Source organism: Pinus tabuliformis, chromosome 2_1 (genome assembly GCF_031772625.1).
Source record: "Pinus tabuliformis cultivar Carrire ecotype Pingquan chromosome 2_1, CPIR1, whole genome shotgun sequence".
Lineage (NCBI taxonomy): Eukaryota > Viridiplantae > Streptophyta > Pinopsida > Pinales > Pinaceae > Pinus > Pinus tabuliformis.
In genome coordinates this window covers 181,040,682-181,059,484 of record NC_142299.1, presented here as the reverse complement: position 1 = coordinate 181,059,484, position 18,803 = coordinate 181,040,682, and the positions used below count along the sequence as shown (strand labels likewise).

The 18,803-nt window shown below is 39.3% G+C and overlaps 1 protein-coding gene across 2 annotated transcripts in view; it reads left to right on the top strand.

The window, feature by feature from the left end:
• The window catches only part of LOC149199309 (structural maintenance of chromosomes protein 6B-like), a 423,580-nt gene that overhangs the window by 202,941 nt on the left and 201,836 nt on the right, over positions 1 to 18,803 (top strand). For both annotated transcript variants that reach the window (XR_016253762.1, XM_089402377.1), the window contains exons 14-17: positions 3,193 to 3,397; positions 3,503 to 3,634; positions 3,752 to 3,866; positions 4,247 to 4,332. Coding sequence is in view for 1 of the 2 variants with exons in the window: in XM_089402377.1 (XP_089258503.1) it covers positions 3,193 to 3,397; positions 3,503 to 3,634; positions 3,752 to 3,866; positions 4,247 to 4,332 (538 nt within the window). In the remaining variant the exon portion in view is untranslated. The remainder of the gene's footprint in view (positions 1 to 3,192; positions 3,398 to 3,502; positions 3,635 to 3,751; positions 3,867 to 4,246; positions 4,333 to 18,803) is intronic.

Genomic DNA, 18,803 nt, shown 5'->3' with positions numbered 1-18,803 from the left:
CCTATGAATCCCCCCAGGACCTGACTTAATTTTCCTATGGCAAAACTTGCAACACATCTCACTATCAACCATTTCAACATATGCCCAAGCAGGATCTTTTGCTCTAGGTGCCATTTTTTGACTAGGAAAACAATCTGAAAATGAAAAAAAAAAAAAAAATTGATTCAATGTTCATTTATTTGACTAAAAACACTCTCTAAGCTATTTTGATATGCACCTAAAATTTACTAAGTAAAAACAGATTTATAGAGGTGGAAAAAAATACCTCCAGGCACAAACTGCCTCCTCAAGCTTGCTCCAAGAATCAGCTCCTCAATGCTGCTCCAAATGGCTGCCCAAGAAGCTCCTCACTCCAGCTACAATGCTCCTCCAAGACTCCTCACTGCTGCTCCAAAACAAGCTCAAGAACTGCTCACTAACTCTCAAAGAAGACTCTCACTCAAATGCATAAGACTGCTGTGAGTGAAATGAGAGCATTTGGCTGTCTTAAATAGAGTTTGGGAGGGGGAAATGGACCCCAAAAGCATTTAACAATATTCCATTACCCTTTGGAATCCACAAACCCTACTTAACTTTACCAAATATCAGCAAAAAAATGAATTTTTTTTATAAAAACCGCTGCCCAGCCGTCCTTTCCATGACTCGGCCGAGTCAATACGGACCCGGCCGGGTTGACCGAGTCAGCTATGACTCGGCCGAGTCATTGGATGACTCGGCCGAGTCATAGCTGACTCGGTCAGCCGAGCCGGGTCATGGGCCGGGTCATTGAGCTGGCTATTGAAACGGTCCGAAACGGCCGTTTCGGTTTCAACTCGGCCGTTTCGTAAAACAGTGCTTAGGAGTGCTAGCACATCCCTCTTTGATGCCAATGCTTACCCTTAGGGGTGCCATGTCACTCACATGCTTGAAAAGGGTGACATAGGGTCTCTCCTAGATGACATCATGGTGGAGGATGCACCTTTTGATCATATGCTGTCTTCTATCCTATGTCACAAGTTTCGCCGAATTTGAACCTTGAGGTTCGAAATTAGGTGAACCCAAAAAGAAAAATCAAATTCGTTCAGGTTCGGCGAACCTGATAGTCGAACCTCAAATTCGAACCTCAACGAATTCGAACTTGAAGGCGAACCTAAAGACGAACCTGAAGCCGAATTTTAAAATTTTTAAATTTTTTTTGGCTGTTCGAGGTTAAGTTCGAGTTTCTTTTGTTAGCTGTTTTAAGGTTTATGAGAAAAACCATGGGCAGGACATGGTTTTCTCCTATTTCCCTTACTGCCACTTAGTTTCCCATGGTGGCCACTGGTTTGGCTTTATTTACCATGGTTGTCGGTATATTTTCACAAGCCAACTTCAGTTGAGTGTACTCGCTCTATTGTGCTTAGTGTTGTCGTTGTGTGTTGTATTGTCTGCAATTTCCTGAATTCAATTTCTAGATGCTGCTTGTCCTGGTTGCCTGGAGCGTTAAGTGAATAGTGGTCGTGATTTGTGGCTCGTGGGTGCTCACTGCTACTCATATAGCTTTATTGATTGATTTTGATTTTTTATTATTTTATGTCATATATATCTTGAAAAATATATATAGTCAAACTTAATGTCGAACCTCATACGAACCTCATCGAAAATTCGAATTCGAATCGAACTTAATCATTGTCGAACTCAAATTCGAACTCGAATCGTGTGACATAGCTTCTATCTATATTCTAATGCTCTGTGTTGGGAAACATGAATGAAAATCTTTAAAATTATGTTTTTTTATAAAATAATAAAATATTTAATGTATTGTTTACAACGACCTAGTCGTTGAAATCGAGCCGATCGAGTCGGAGTCGACCCTCAGCCGAGTCGGAGTGGGAGTCGGAGTTTTAAAACATTGATGATGACATGTACCTTCTTGCATGACATGGGCTTGAGGATGATAATGTTGTGGTTGATAAAGAACTTTTTATGGTGGGCATGCCCTTTGGACCATGCATTGGACCTCTTGATGGAAAGACATGTCTTCTGAGAATGACATCAGCCTTTTTAGGCCTCTACACTCAAATGGATGGCCTTTTTAGGGGTTTTCTCATGTTGTTTCTTTGTATTTTCAGTGTTCACATTTGAGGCTATATTGGTGGTCAGCTTGTATCATTCATTTTCATACTTCAGGGGGTTTTAGCGTAAGTGAAGAAAAGCGCTTGGTTTCCCTCATCTAAATAGGGGGGTGCTTGTTTCTTTTGATGATTGCGCAACTTGAGAGACACATATCTCTTAGACCATATCTCTTTTCTATTTAAATCCTTCTTTTGCTCTTTCCTCTTTTTCCACTTTTCATGGAGTTGTTTTCAGCACTAGGAATGTGCTTGTTTTTTTGGTTCTTCTGCAATTCTCTCAAAGATGCTTTAGCACTTCTGTTGGTCACTCATCATTGTACTTTTTTAAAAGTCCATCGAACTAATTTGATTCTGAAATTCTGTGGGAAACGCTTTAGCGCTCCTGTTTTTCACTCATCATTTTACTCCTTTTTTACAGTCTGATTGAACAAATTTTCCCAGAAATGGATGTTAATATTTATATTCATGGCAAGATGTTGTATTCCTTTTTTTTATAGAAAAAGTTTGTGGTATGCTGAGTGTTTATCAATGTAGTCTGTCTTCTAGAGAAACATATTTTAGGAAACTTGAGAAATTGAATATGCTATACCATACTGAAAAGAGGGTGTGGAGATAGATAAATTGCCTTGCATTAGGACGAGTGCCAAAAACCCCTCAGGTGAGCCTCTGTACTCTTTTGATCTATAATTAATTTACGTGAGGCTGGATTGAAGACCAAAACATGTGATCAAAAGTCTCATTAGTAAGGTGTGATTGTGTGAATTGCAAATCAACAAGATTTTTCACAATGGATGTGGTTTGTGAAAGGCAAAGTTGCAAGATTTGTGGGAAGGGTGAGTCTTCTTAGTTTCACAATTTATTAAAAATATAAATATTCAAAGTTATAGGTTAGAGATGTCAGTATGCATAAATATAGAAAAGTAATTGCAAGAATTTTGTTCACGTATTAATATGATGCAAGGTTTGGAACATCAGTATGATTTTATGGGATCATGTGCTTGTCAGAAAATAATATATCAAAGCTCTTTTTCATGGTAGTAAATTTGTTGGAAGTTAAATGTTTAATCCACACAGTGATTACAGCATAACATTCTCACAGGTTTTCAAGAGGCTCTGTTCAAACTACACTTCCTCCTGATCGGAGGATTCGAGCGGGGCGCCTTTGTGCTGCAATTGAGGAGAAGATTTTTGAGTATGAAAATGAAGCTTCAAAGATATCTGAATTGATAAAGGTGGGAGATAACCAAAAACTCAAAGCTGATAAAGCATTAAGGGATCTTAAAGACAACCTGCAAAGCACAAAGGTAATGTTTTTGACTAAGCATTTATTGTTTCTTTTTTCAGCTATAGACATGTAAAATTAGGTGAAATTCTAAAGCAAAGTTCATTCAAACTGTTATGGTTCCTAGAGGCACTTGTTTGAGCTAGATCGACACGTCACATCGAAAAGGATTCATATGCGTGATTTAAAGAGTTCAGCTGAAGTAGAAGCAAGTGCAGATTATGGGCCGAATGTTGATGAACTTGAACAAGAGATTTCTGTATGTATTTGAGCTTTCTGTCTAGTGTCTGGGTAAGGTATGAGTCATGACAGTGATTTTTTCATCTCTTTCTGTCTGTTAATTGTATGTTTGTTTTCATTTCTGCTTGCATACTAGAAAGCACAAGCTGAAATACAAGGAAAGGAGGACTCCTTGGAGAAGTTTCGAATAAGATTGATTCAAGCTCAGCAAAAGGCCAATGATTGTAAAATTACTTTTGATGCATTATATGGTACGTACTCTAAATTTCTAATATAAGTTTGAATGAACAGCTGGTATTTTCCTCTCTGAGTGTTAAAATGTCATCCCTGACAACTAATGCAGGATATTGCTTTTCCCTCTGATAATTTTTTGAAGTGTGGAGGATATTAGAATGGTTAAGAAATCTTAGTTTTCCCAATTGTCTTTACTTTTGAGAAAACGTGTCTGGGTGAATTTTATAAAGAGTTGGTTGCCATTTCTAGCTACTTGTAAGCATTTTTTGAAATAAGAAATCTTAAATGTTGTCTTGGTCAATATTGTTTCCTATATTGTTGGCTGTTTGATGTATTGTGTTTCATGCCTTTTAGCTTTTGACTTTTTAGTAGTTTTCATAGAGTTATGTAATTGCAGATTCAGCAAGAGGTGACATTGAAGCTTTTAAAGAAGCTGAACGTGAACTATTATCAATTGAAGATGCTCTAAATACAGCAGCTTTAGTAAGTATCTCAAGCATGGTCTGCCTTTTCTTTTGGGGTTACATTGATATTTACTTGGAATAGATCTAATAGATTGAGCTGTTGTTCTCATCTATTCAATTCAATGAATATCTTTGATTTAGGATCTCCGTTACCATCTTTCCTACTGCATCCATCTTTCCTAGTTTGATTTTGTCTATTCTGAGTGCCTGCAAGGGCTTGCAAATACCTGTTATCTAGTTCATGCCATATATTATAGATGCTGGTGAATTAGGTTTCCGTGTTGTTTGGCCTGAAGCAGGTTATGTGAGCTAGCTTTTTGACCATGTTGCTGTAAAATCTAGAAGGCCTAGTGAGGGGACTTCCAAGGCAAGAGCCAGACCCTAGTGCAACAATAAGGAAGAACTGCCACTGTCACCTTAGCAATCTTCCTCCTGCTGTTTGGTGGAATTTGACCACAAGGGAGGCTTCCTTGTATTCACTTATAAGGGTTTTCTAGTTAGAGGGCTCAAGGTTATATAAATAGGCTAGGGAAAGATACCTTAAATATGGAATAGGCTCAAATATTCTTTATAAAAGATAATTATTCTAACCGTAGACTAGCTAAGGACTGCTACAAGCTAGGGCTTATTCATATACATTGATAAAGGTATATCTAGACATGTAAAAGTCAAAGAAAGGGTTTCCTTAATGATTAAATCAACAAAGTAATAGAAGAAACCCTTTGATGGGCTTCAAGTTGAAGCTTGGCTAGGGATTAGGGTTTCGAAGGCATGAAAGAGTTTGGAAAGGATGACATCAGGCCTACTTAGGGAGGTTTCACCACAATTAGTGCTAGTTTAATGTGTTCAACAGTGACGTGAAATAAACAATTTAGCACATGTGAACAAGGCTGATGTTAGGCAAAAACAAGTTGGTTATTTTGGGTAGTTGCCTCAACATTTGTGCCAAAGGGGGGGTTCTTTTCTCATGTTATTTACCATATAAACATAAAGTTGTGTTTCCTAGTGATAAATCAGCTATAAAACTTAGGGAATAGGCCTTAATGAATGATTCAAACATTATAACATTAATAGGATAATAATTAAGCACACAAGTTAAAGTTTATGATTTAATTAAAATATTCAAAACTAGTTAGGTGTGTTCACACTGCAAGAAGTAGAAATATGAGAAATGAGGGGTTAATATGGAATAAAACTTAGGAACTATAAGCAAAAGATGTTGTGTGCCTTATAGTAGAGATGGAGATGAAGTGAGATGTAAATATAATGTTGATTTTATCTAGTTAAAAGGTAGAGATGTAATGTGATACACAAGTTACCTAGGTAAAACGACGAGTTTGATGAATGTGGGTTGCACCTTGGCAGAAAATGAAGATATGCTTATGGAACATGAATGAAACTAGTAGAACACTAGGCAAATACACCACCATGCTAGAGGAAGCTCACAACTAAGACATGAACTAACCTTGCAACATTAAGTGAAAGTGATTATAACATCGCTGTGTGTGTTGGAAAATGTAGCTAGATTCGGTCTTCATAATTACCTTTGTAGTTATGACATTGTATATATTTGTAAAAAGAATAAAAAATAATTATTATTTTAAGCATTGTTTTTGTTAGGCCAGGAGGTAACTCCTCAAAGAAAATTGTCTTTTTGCATTGAGATTGATCATATATATATACATGGAGGGAGAGACTCTTGGGTTTCATCTCCTAGTGTCTCTTCAACTTCTAATTCTCCTTATTTCTTATTTACAATATTTACATGGATTCACCTAATCCCAAAGATTAGGTGTCAACATTCCCCCCCTTAATCTGAAGGGATGTTGGTGAGTCTAAGCATCATTTTGAATCTTTCATACTTTTCTCTTCCAAGCACTTTGGTGAAGATGTCTGCAATCTACTCATTTGTGGAACAATGGCATGTGAAAATTCCTAATCCTCAAGGAACCCCTAATGCAGCAGATCTGAATCTACTTCACCTACTTGATTTTAATTACATTCATCAAGTTATTCCTCTGAATACTGAAGTAAACTACTTCTGCACCCTACACTATTTAAATATTTGATATCATGAAACAGAAAATAGAGTAAAGAACAAGATGCATAGGACACACTTATTTTTGGACACAATAGTCCCCAGAAAAACCCAATGCGGGAAAACCGGTGTAGTAGCTCTGAGGGTTTTATTATTATGCAGGAGAAATATCCGAATACAAATGTAGGATGCTCATCTAGCAATCCTCTACAGAGAAAAATATTGGTGGAAAATCTGAGTGAGTTTTACCTCACTAAACCCGGCAGAATTCCGGCTGATCCGACACAAGACTGGCTAACCCCGACTACTTTTGCGTCACCTCTTTTTCCTTTTGCGTTAAATTTCCGGGCTGTTCCAGCAGTTCACGACAGTTTTGGCTGTTCTTGGTAGTTCCCGACAGTTCTGGTTGTTCCCAACAGTTCCGACTTCTACCCTCTTCGTCAACATTCCCGGTTGTTCGGCAGTTTTGACTGTTCCAACCAGTTATGACTTCTACCCTCTGCGTCAGGTTTCCCGGCTGTTTTGGCACTTCACGACAGTTCTGGCTGTTCCCGACAATTCCGAATTTTGCTCTCTGTGTCAGCTTTCTTAGCTGCTGTGCTGCCTCTCTGCTGGCTCTCTCCGCCTCTCTATCAGTATTCTCCGGAAAGTCCTCCAGGATTCTTACTGCCCCTCTGCTGCAGAATGATCACTTAATTCAAAATACTTAGCAAACCCTGCCTTAGGAATCAAATTCTAGATCAATTCGTTCTCTCCGTGTGTGTTTCCAAATGAACCCCAAGCCTCCATTTTATACTTTTTCTTGTTGAGCCTTCAACGATTGAGATTAAGTCTCTAATCAACGACTAAGATTAACACATGACTTGATCCACCTTCTAGATCATTCTCTCCCATATTTGATTAATACCCATTAATATTTTAGTTTTCCTAATTTTAAACCTAGGAAGCCCATTAAAAAATGTTAATTATTTTAATAGAATACAATCCGTGCGGAATTTCACCAAACGGTTTATGGGTTTTTTAGAACTCATGTGCCTTAGCCTCTCCACCACTTTTTAAGGTTAGAGCACTTCCGATGCTACCAAAAACTAACAATCCCTCTTAGCGAGGAAAGTGTTCTAGCAACAATGTCTAACTGCATGCTGCTCTGCTTCTGAAGCACCTCCTTTCCGCACTATTGTTGCCACCAACACTGTGCTACCGTTGCTACTGTATTGCCCATGACACTGCCACTGCCATTGCTGCATCTGTACTACAACTCCCTCTCAAATGTTGCATATGCTATGGTGCTAGCACTGCCATTGCTAACACTGCATCCGTACTGCAACTCAGTCGCTGAGAGAAGCAACTGAAAAACATCCAAAATTAGTTGGATTTAACTCTGTTCAACATGATACAATGAATGTTGGAATTTCACTGCTGTTGATTCTGACCCTTTGAATCTTCTGCGTTGCTGCTGACTTTTGCACTGTGCCAACTACACTACTTCCAACCTTGCTATGTGTTGATCAATCTCTGGTCTCAAGCTACTGAATCTGTCCTCCAACCACCCCAATGCATCATTTGAGACTAAGTCCATCTCACTACTGCTGAACTTTGGGCTCCCGTAGCAAGGAATTGATCCAAGAGGTGGACTCCTCAAGGAACCTGCCCACATGTAATCTTCTCGACTACAACTCAATATCACCCCATCTCCCTCCCGGAGATGCGTGGGCACTCATGGTGTTAACACTTCTCAGTGTCCCAAGGCTAAGAAAGGAGACCGACGAAGGTAACCTCAAGCCAATCTTTAGATTTGGTAGGTAGCCCTACCAAATCAGAGAGGGCTCTCTCAAGAATCTCACAGCCAATAAAATGACTGAGAAGGAAAATAGATCTTAGGTAGATATTCAACTCACTAGGGTTTGATTTTAAGGTTTGCTAGACCAGGGTCATGTGTCTGGGAACTAGGTCAGGGTTTCTAAAGATTAGTTGCAGAGATACAATGGGGCAAGGTAGGTATGATCAGTGGGTGTTTGGATTTGTGCTTGTTGTTCCTTGATGATATCTTCATTCGACTTCTGTGAATGGTCCAAGATTTCTTGTTCATGGGACATCTCCTCCTCATCTTGCTGCAAGGGTGAGTCAATTACATGCCTAGGTGACTGCTCCATTTCTCCTTGAACTTGCTCAACTGTAGCTTCCTTAGGAAATCTTCTAGCTTGTGATTTAGTCAGAGGTCTAGGTGTAGGCCCATATTTAGTGATCTCAGGGGCAAAAACCAATCTTTTCCCCTTCTTGTAGGTCTGTGAGATCTTTGCCCTAGGTGTCTTTCTAAGTGAAAACTTGCTGGATGAGCCAACCTCTTGTGGCCTTGATGGTGTTGATGGAGTGATTTGACTGGTAGGTTGACTAATGGCAGGCATAAAAGGAGTTGATTGGCTGAATGTTTCCCATGATACATTAACCTGTGAAAGCTGATGAAGAACAATGATTTTGACCAAACCATGATGAAATAGACTTGCCTGGTGATCTTTCCCTTTGCTTTGTACCTTCTCAGTCATCTTGACTAAGCTTCTGAATAGGTAATGGGGCAAGTTCAGTGGTTTGATAGAAGTGAAGTGCATCAACAACCTCATGTGATATTGATATAGTCTAGAAAACCTCCCTTCACAAGTAAAATACTTCATGATCACCTTCATCAAAGGAGCATACCTATCCAACAATTGCTTGAAAGGAAAGATGTGAGAGGGAGCATCTTTGTAATGTGGTTTTAGGAATGCTTTGTAGTTTTCAATGTCTAAATCCATCCCTTTAAACCAAATCTCTCCTTGGTTAGGGATACTTGTGGCTGAGGCTATGGCATCTGTTGATATGATGAAGTCTATCCCTGCTATTGTGGCTTTGTCTCCCTTGAAATTTGTAGCAAAGAGGCTGGTCAATTTGGCATGGCAACCCACTTCCTGAATTCTTTCACAAAACCCTAGACAACCTGCTATTTCAAAACAACTCTTGATGAATTGTGAGGCATTTATCTCCTGCATATGAGTTGGCTCATATCTAGAGACTTTTCCTCCCTTGTGGTACTTCTTCTTTTCAGTGTCCATGGTATGGTTTTGCTTTACTTGGAAACCCTAATTTTGATAGGAAGTGAGGAAGGAAAATAGGGGAAAAAGAAGGGGTAATTTGGGGAAGGAAATAGAGGGGATAGGGGTTAGGGAAATTTGTGGAAAATTTTTAGGAGATAGGGATGGGTGTTAGGAGTGATAGGGTAGTGAAATTTGCTAGGATGGGTGAGGGGAAGGGGGTAGGAAATGTAAAACATAGGAAAAAGTCCAGAAGTGCAACGCTAACTTAGTTTCTTTAGGAAAAATGGGAAAATGGAGAAATTGAGGAAAGGAAAAGGTTGGGGAGGGTGTATTTAGTATTTTCAAGGGTGTTTGTGCAAAAAACTTAGGAGATTTCCCTTAAACACAAGCAAAAACCATAAATTTCCAAAAGCGCAGCAAAAGGGTAGCGTAGAAACCCTAGGAGATGATTCTGATCATTTGAAGAAGAAATACTACATGAGAGGGCTATGGAACACTTCACTTACTTGTTTGAGAATGCTGAAACCTGCTTTGGAGAAGAAAAAACCTTAAAATGCCTTGATTTGCCCTCCAAAAGCCAAAACACAGCACTGGCCAGAAACGCAACAGATGCACAACGTACTAGGAGACAAAGTGATTTGCTGAGGGAAATGAAGGCTCTGATGGTTGAGATGAAGGAGAATGGTGATGAAGAGTTTCTTGGAGAGATGAATGAGTGAATGAATGCTTTGGATGGTCTTTATAGCTTGAAAAGTCGATTTTTTTTGCTTAGGTATGGTATGACATCACATATGCTTTTTTTGAGGAATGATGAAATGTAATAGTGTACTACAACTTTTTAACTTTATTATGCAAGGTTACATCTTCATGAGGTGAGAAATGTACCTTAGAAAACTCTTTGAACACTTTTTCCCTTATTACTACTCCCATGATGATGACTGTGGTGATGACATGGGTCCTATATGACTGATTGATGAGATGACCTAATTATGGCATCGAATGGATATCTAAGACCATGATTAAAGACCTTTGAAACCTTGCAGTATGCATGACAATGATATGATGACCTTTAATGATGACCAAGACACTCTTTTGGAAGGAGTGATGACAGGGCAATGACAACATTTTTTGACCTTGGGTATGGAGGGAGTAGTAATGACCTAGAGTTGACCAATGATCAAATTTTATTTGGTAATTTATTTGAAACTATAACAATTTGACCTAGACCCTATCAACTGACATTGAAAGAGCACATTTGATTAATGGTGACTCATAGAGACTAACACATGGCATAGTCTTCCTCGTCAATTTTTGTGGCTGCAACCTCACGATCACGCTTCTCATCCTTATCCTTTTGCTTCAAAGGACACTGAGATGCAAAGTGACCCACCTCGCTACATTTAAAACATTTGACCTTCGAAATGTCCTCCTTCCGCTTCTGCTTCTACTATCCCTTCGATGCTAGAGCTGCCTTTTCCTCCTCCTTCGTCTTTGTGCCACTCCCACTGCTGCCACTGAGGTTCACCTTCACTAGGTCCCTCCTTAACTCCTCCTGTTGAAGAGCTGCCCACATCTCCCCCCATGAAGGTAGCTTTTCCCTGCCCAATATGCTTTGGACGAAAACTTGCCATTCTTCCGAGACTCATTCAGGGCTATCCTCACCATCGCAGTTGGCTAAGGAGTGGACCCCACTGTAGCAAGCTGGTCTCTAGTGTCCTGAAGACGTTGAAGATAGAGGTTTACCCCTTCTCCTTTTTGCATCAATGTCCGTTGCAACTTCTTCTCCAAATACGTCTTCTGCTATTTGGAAGAGCCTTCATACAGAGAAGACAAGGCTTCACACATCTCCCGGGTTGTATCCTTGCCCTACAAGTGTGAGACCACATGATCTCGAACTCCATCGAGAATCAACCTCTCTGCCTTCCCTTGCTCGGCCTTGTACGTCTTCTACAACACTTTTGATGTAGGCCTCGAGATCATATTCCTCCAGAAGAACTAAGGTTCTTGTCTTTCGTATGACATATTTGGAGGCTCCGTCCAACCTGTCCTGATCTCTAAGCCCATGCGACGCCATCTCACTCAACTGTCGAACTGAGTCCTCTTGTAACTTCTTAGCACAACTGCCCAACAAGTGAGAAATTCGAACTTTCCGGTGGAAAGTCCTCTTAGGAGAAAATTCCCCTTCTATGTGTATTTGTTCTTTTCCAACGGATTTCTGCCCCGACAGAAAATACGCCCTTCTAGCACTGCGCTGAGGCTCTGCGTCACTCCCTCTGCCTCTGTAAACTCATGATTCAGAAGTCGTACCTCTCTATTGACTCACTCAGAGAGAGATTTCCTTGAATTAGCTTCCTGGCATGGACTGTGCAATCCCTCCTAGGGGATTCAAACTACTGCCAAGTGTAGCTTTTAGCCTCATTGCTCATCACTGCATCTGCGCTTCCTATTTCAAAATCAATGATCTGATACCATGTGAAAATTCCTAATCCTCAAGGAACCCCTACTGCAACAAATCTGAATCTACTTCACCTACTTGATTTTAATTAGATTCATCAAGTTATTCCTCTGAATATTGAAGTAAATTACTTTTGCAACCTACACTATTTAAATATTTGATCTCATGAAACAGAAAACAGAGCAAAGAACAAGATGCATAGGACACTTATTTTTGGACATAATAGTCCCCGGAAAAACACAATGCGGGAAAACCGGTGCAGCAACGCTAAGGGTTTTATTATTATGCAGGAGAAATATCTGAATACAAATCTAGGATGCTCATCTAACAATCCTTGACAGAGAAAAATACTGGCGAAAATTTGAGTGAGTTTTACCTCACTTCACCCAGCAGAATGTTGGCTGATTTGGCACAAGACTGGCTAGCCCCGACTATTTTTGCGTTGGCCCTACATCACCTCTTCTGCCCTTTGTGTCGGCTTTCTTGGCTGTTCCGATAGTTCCCAACAGTTTCAGCTGTTCCTGACAGTTCCGACTGCTGCCCTCTGCATCAACTTTCCTGGTTGTTCCTGCAGTTCTCGGTATTTTCCACTGTTCCCGATAGTTCCGACTTCTACCCTTTGCATCAGCTTTCCTTGCTGTTTTGGTAGTTCCCGACAAAACACCAAAGGACACCGCTCACAAACAGATCACAGATCAATACACCAGTTTTCTTGACATGGTTAAAACCCTCAAAGAGGGAAACAGTCCATGGCTTGAGCCAATGCGGCCACTTCAGGCAACTTATTAATAAAGGAATGAAAATTTACATAAGCTTCTCTCATGAACGATTACCCTACAAATGACCCTCCATGCTCTTTAAAGAGAGATCATGGACCAATCAGGTGTTAAGCCACGGATCAAGTGTCGGTAATATCGAGGAGAGAATGAACCGTCATATCACTTCATGTCTAGAACATATCGTGACCGTCGGATTGTAAGTTACAAAAGTACATGGTAAAGAAACACACTTTACCTAACTCTACACTAGACGAAGTTATACTTAACTATTTCCTATGTGTTGGAATATCCTAACATCCCCCTTAAGAACAACTTGGGATAGGATTGAAGGATGTACAAATATGACACAATAGGAGAAGGAAAGAGGCATTAGAGCCTATCCCCCCTTAGTGACAACTTCCTGAACTCCAACCATAAATCGAAGGTTAGTTAACTTCGCCTCTGTGAGAGCCTTTGTAGAGATGTCTGCAACTTGATCATCTGTTGAACAATATTGCACTTCAAGAACATGGTCATGAATGAGCTTTCTGATGAAGTGCATGTGAAGTTCAATGTGTTTGCTGTGCTGATGTTGGACTGGATCTTTGCATAGTTGAATGGCACTTTGATTATCACACCAAAGTGTAGATGGATGCTGCTGCTGAAAGCCAAACTCTGACAAGATCTGACAAAGCCACAGGGCTTCCTTACTAGCTTCTACGACACCACGATACTCTGCTTCTGCTGAAGAAAGAGAAATGACACTTTGTTTCTTGCAAGCCCATGTAATAGGTCCTGAACCAAGAGTGAACACATAACTTGCAATAGATTTTCGGTCATCAGGGTCACCAGCCCAATCGGAATTAGTGAAACCAACCAATAGAGGAGATGCTTCTGCACTGTAATGAATCCCAAATTGAACTGTACCTCAAACATAATGAAGTATTCTTTTAGTTGCTTTCCAATGACTTTCATGTGGGTTTTGCATAAACCGAGCAATAAGGCCAACAACAAAGGAAAGGTCAGGACAAGTATGGGTCAGATACAAAAGTTTTCCTACAAGTTGATGGTATAAGGTAGCATCAACTTCAGGGGAAGTACAAGTGGCTGAAAGTTTGGCTCCAGACTGAAAGGGAGAAGGGGCTGGCTTACAGTTTTCCATGTCAAAATGGCGTAGAAGATCACAAACATACTTGGACTGGGAAAGGGAAATACCTTCCTTGGATTGCAAGACTTGAAGACCAAGAAAATAATGCAAGTGTCCTAAGTCTGTCATTTCAAACTTCTTTTTAAGGCTGGACTTCACATGGTTTATAAGGTTGGGATCCTAAGTCACCTGACATGGGGATTCGGGATTTGTAGTGTCGGATTCAGACACTTTGACCCCCCGGAACAGGACACGTAGGATTCGTTATATATTATTTTATTATATATATATATATATATATATTAAAAATTACATATTTCTTACACAAATTTTAATTAATGATACAAATTTATTGATTTCAAACATAGATCTTCATCTATAGCATGCATAGTACATACAAAATTATAAACAGAGGACTGTAATGATAAACTGACCGGAATAAATATGAATCGAAAGTAATTGGAAAATGTGAATTAATTTGGCACTAAAAAATTACTATAAAAATATATAGGGACTAACAATGTTTTGTAAATGTCAAACAACTGCCATAGTATCTCCGTTAGGATTATAGTTTAACACTCTTGACTTTGCCATCGGCCAGAATGGCCTAACATGCATAGCTGGTTAATATTTCTCACATGAGCTTTTCATACCAGGTTCTCGCAGCTCCATTTTTTCCTCTGATTCTTATTTCTGACTTCTTACGTTGGAAGATGATGGTGAGCAAATAGATAAATAGGTGGCATGAGCTCTTGGTTTCTTGGGCCCCTTTAATTCAACTTCATGTTAGAACAGATGTAGACATATTTTAATATATTATTTGTTGGTGATTGTTTTCCATGCAGTCCCAGAAAGAACATCACATGTGGCTTTTAGTCTTTTTATTTGGTATAATATATGAAGTCATCCAGTTTAATTTTTGACATCGTGGAAATTATTGGTACCAATTTTAATAGCACTGTCTCCTCATCTAAACTCTAGAAGTCTGCTTTAAGGTTGTATTATATTTTGGCGAATGTTGGGTGTTTGTTGAGATTGGTAGGATGTAGTGTTAGATTAATGTCAGCCGCTGGTAATTGCACTATTAAGTTAGCCATGCTTTCCCACTTTGCTCTTTGAAAAGAAAACTCTCAACATTCTAACATTCGGTCATCAACGCATAAAAAGAAAACTCCCAACATTCTAACTTTCGGTCATCCGCGCATAAAAAGAAAACTCTCAACATTCTAACATTTGGTCATCAACGCATAATATAGGATATTTATCTTAGTCATGTTTGAAGCATCTGCTTTATAGATTGCGAGGCCAAATGATAAACAGCGTGACTGTAATGAGCGAATGCGGCCTTTCCTAACCTGCGGGAGTCCCTTTTCCGCTAAATGAGTCTTGGAAAGCACGACACGCAGTCCAAAATCGTGACACGTTGGTGATTTTCGGGACACGCACAGGATTCGACGTGTCATGATAGGATTGGACGTGTCATGTTTTTTGGACACGTTTTTTGGGTGAATCGTGTTTGACACGCAAGATTCAGACACGTGGCCCCTCCTTAACGAATTCGGTTACTTAGTTGGGATCACTACCAGTAAGGATAAGATCATCAACATAAAGAACAAGAATTATAAGAGACTTGCCTACTTTCTTGGTGTAGGCAATATTGTCAGAATGACACCTAGAAAACCCAGTTTCTAAAAGAAAGCTATCCATTTTGGCATACCAAGCCCCAGGGGCTTGCTTGAGGCCATAAAGAGATTTCTTAAGCCGACATACAAGGTTGGAGTCTGTTCTTATAAAGCTAGTAGGTTGTTCCATATAGATTTCTTCTTGCGAGTCCCCATGCAAGAAGGCAGATTTAACATCCATCTGATGGACTTCCCATTTGAAAGAGGCAGCAAGCGAAAGAACAAGGCGGATAGAGTTCATTTTGGTAACAGGGGAGAAGGTTTCAGTATAGTCAATGCCTTCAACTTGTGAAAAACCCTTAGTAACAAGACGAGCTTTATGTTTATCAACTTTTCCATATGGTCCATACTTGGTTCTGTAAACCCATTTGCATCTAACAAGTTTTCGTCCCTTTGGAAGAGCAACAAGATCCCATGTATTATTTGCCAATAATGAACGATATTCTTCATTCATAGCTGCGTCCCAATCTCGATGGCCTGAAGCTTCTGCAAAGGTGTCAGGATCATAATTCGTTGAAGCTTGAGCCAGTAAAGAAGAGGCTCTATCGAACTGAGAACGTGTATGTCGCTGATCTGTAGGATCACTGGCAAGAGCACCTGCTGCATCCCGAGTAGCACGAACCCATTTTGGAAGCTGTGGAGCTAAAGGAGGATCCTGAGAAGGTGGGGGAGGATTGTTATCCTTGTTGTAATCATCTGAAAAAGAAATATTTTCAGAAGTAGAAGGGATATAGAGAGGTGGCACATCTCGCCAAACTAGGCTCGTAGGCCGATATATTTTCAGCAAGCTTTACATCTCTTCTAATGATAACAATTTTGAACTTAAGTGGAATAAGTCTATATCCTTTGACATCTTCAGAATATCTAACAAAAATACATTTTTCACTCTTAGGTTCTAAAGCTTTATGTTTCTCATCTCGAATATGGGCCCATGCTTCACTTCCAAAAACACGAAAGTGACTTACATCTGGTTTAATTGAACTCCATGCTTCTTCTAGGGTGATATTCTTTAAAACCTTAGTAGGAGTGCGATTTACTATGTAATTTGCACAGTTAATTGCTTCAGCCCAAAAATTAAGACTAAGTGCTTTAGATTGAAGCATACAATTAGCCATTTCCTTTAAGGTGTGATTCTTCCTTTCAGCTACACCATTTTGTTGTGGAGTATATGGAACAGTATGTTGCATTTGAATTCCATTCTCAGTGCAAAAGTTGATGAATTTGTTGTTAACATATTCTCCGCCATTATCAGATCTTAACTTAAGAATTTGATGTCCAAATTGTTTTTCAACAAAGGCCTTAAAGGCCAAGAACATGTTAAATACTTCACTCTTGAGTTTTAAGAAGTATACCCAAGTGCGTCTGGAGAAATCATCAATGAAAGTTAAGAAATACATGTAGCTAAAGAATGAAACAACTGGAAGTGGACCACATAAATCACTATGCACAAGCTGTAAAGGGGCTGAGGCGTGCTAAGAGGCACATTTTTCAAAACTGTCTCGATGATGTTTTCCGAGTACACATCCAGAACAAACACCATCTCTGCAAGATATCATTGGAAGACCTGTCACCATATTTTCTTTACATAGATTCTGAAGGGAGCGATAGTTTAAGTGACCAAATCGCTCATGCCAAAGTTTTGCACACTTCATCATTATGGGCAACAAATACCGAGGGAAGATTTGATGACCCAAAGTTGTTAAACTTATACAACCTTGTAGAATCATCAACAATGCCAGTGGCTAAAATCTGTCTAGGATCTCTTAGGTCCTTGATTACAACATCGTGAGGTGAAAATTCAACGATTTTACCTTCACCTGAATGAGTTATCTGATATACAGATAGAAGGCTGCAGGATAAAGTTGGAACACATAATACATCATTAAATTGACCATTGTTTAGATGAACAGTTCCAGTCCCTACAACACTAAGAGATCTATCATCACCAACATATATATTTTTGGTGTTACAATCATTTAAAGAAGAAAACATGGCTTTGTTTTTGGCCATGTGATAAGAAGCTCCAGAATCAATGAGCCACTCATGAGAATGAGAAGAAGAAGATACATTTAGTGCATAACCAGACTGAGATTCTTGACAACCACACGCAGAAAATGCTATTCTTGAAGATGAAGTTGAAGTTGAAGAGTGCTCCATATGGATGTTATGCTTCTTCATTGCTGCTTCCAAGGCTTCCATCTTCTTAAAGCATTTGGATTCTAAGTGGCCATCTCGATTACAAAAGTGGCAATGTCTATCAGTGTTCTTCCATTTGTTTTTATTTGCCTTATCATTTTGTTGAAATGATTTTTCATTTTGAGACTGAAATTGCTTAGGACCTTTGTTTGGTTTAGGACCATTCTTTTTAGGATACTGCTTCTTAGGATTCTTTGAATTTGGTTGCTGCTGGGCGGCTAATGCTTTCTTAGAAGAGTTTCCAAGATTAATAAGACCAAGATATAAGAGTTTTTTTTGTTCTCTTATTAAAGAATCACAAAAGGCATCAAAAGAGGGGGACTTGTAGTCTTGTCCTTGAGAAATAAAGGCTTCTCTAGTAGAATGGAAGGTGGAAACAAACACAGAGTAGGATGGTCCCAACTTGGTAAGAATGGAATAGATAAGGCTACCGTCTTCTTTCTTAACCTTAACACCTTCCAAGAGATGTCTAAGGGTCTTGAATTTGGACAAAAAATCTTCAATGGAAGAAAAATTATTGGGGTCCAATGTAAGCAACTCATTTTCGAGTTGATGGGCTCTAATTTCATTTTTAATTCCAAAAACTTTGGTGAGCTGTTTCATTGCTTCGTTAGGAGTATGAAGTTTTGTGATATGGAATCTAAGGTCTGGAGAAATAGTCATCCCTATCAACCCACGTGCTTGATCTTGCCTATTTTCCCATTTGCCTACCTTGTCTTCATCTTGAGGTTTGGTTTCTTGGCTTGAGGCTATTCTGTAAGACCTTTACTTCTAAGTAAATCCACAATGTAGGCCCACCATTGGAAGTAGTTGGTGCTGTCAAGAATAATTTGGCATGGACTTTCCATTTTAACAGAAACTGAAGCTGCAGATGTTGAAACTAAGTGTTCCAATGGAAAGATCTCGAAAAATTAGGCTGAAAAACGGCTTCCAGATGAAGAAGCTATGGATTTTTGAAGAAAAGTTGTTGAAGATGTCGATGAAGTGCGTGAATGTGCGGAAATGAATGATAAAGGGACTTTAGAATTATAAGTGACCCACTTTTTGTAATGGGTGAGAACACTTTTACATAAAGTAATTTTAAAACATAATTTACATGTGCTTTTTGAAAAAGTAAATCAACAAAAAGAAAGACTTGAACTCAAG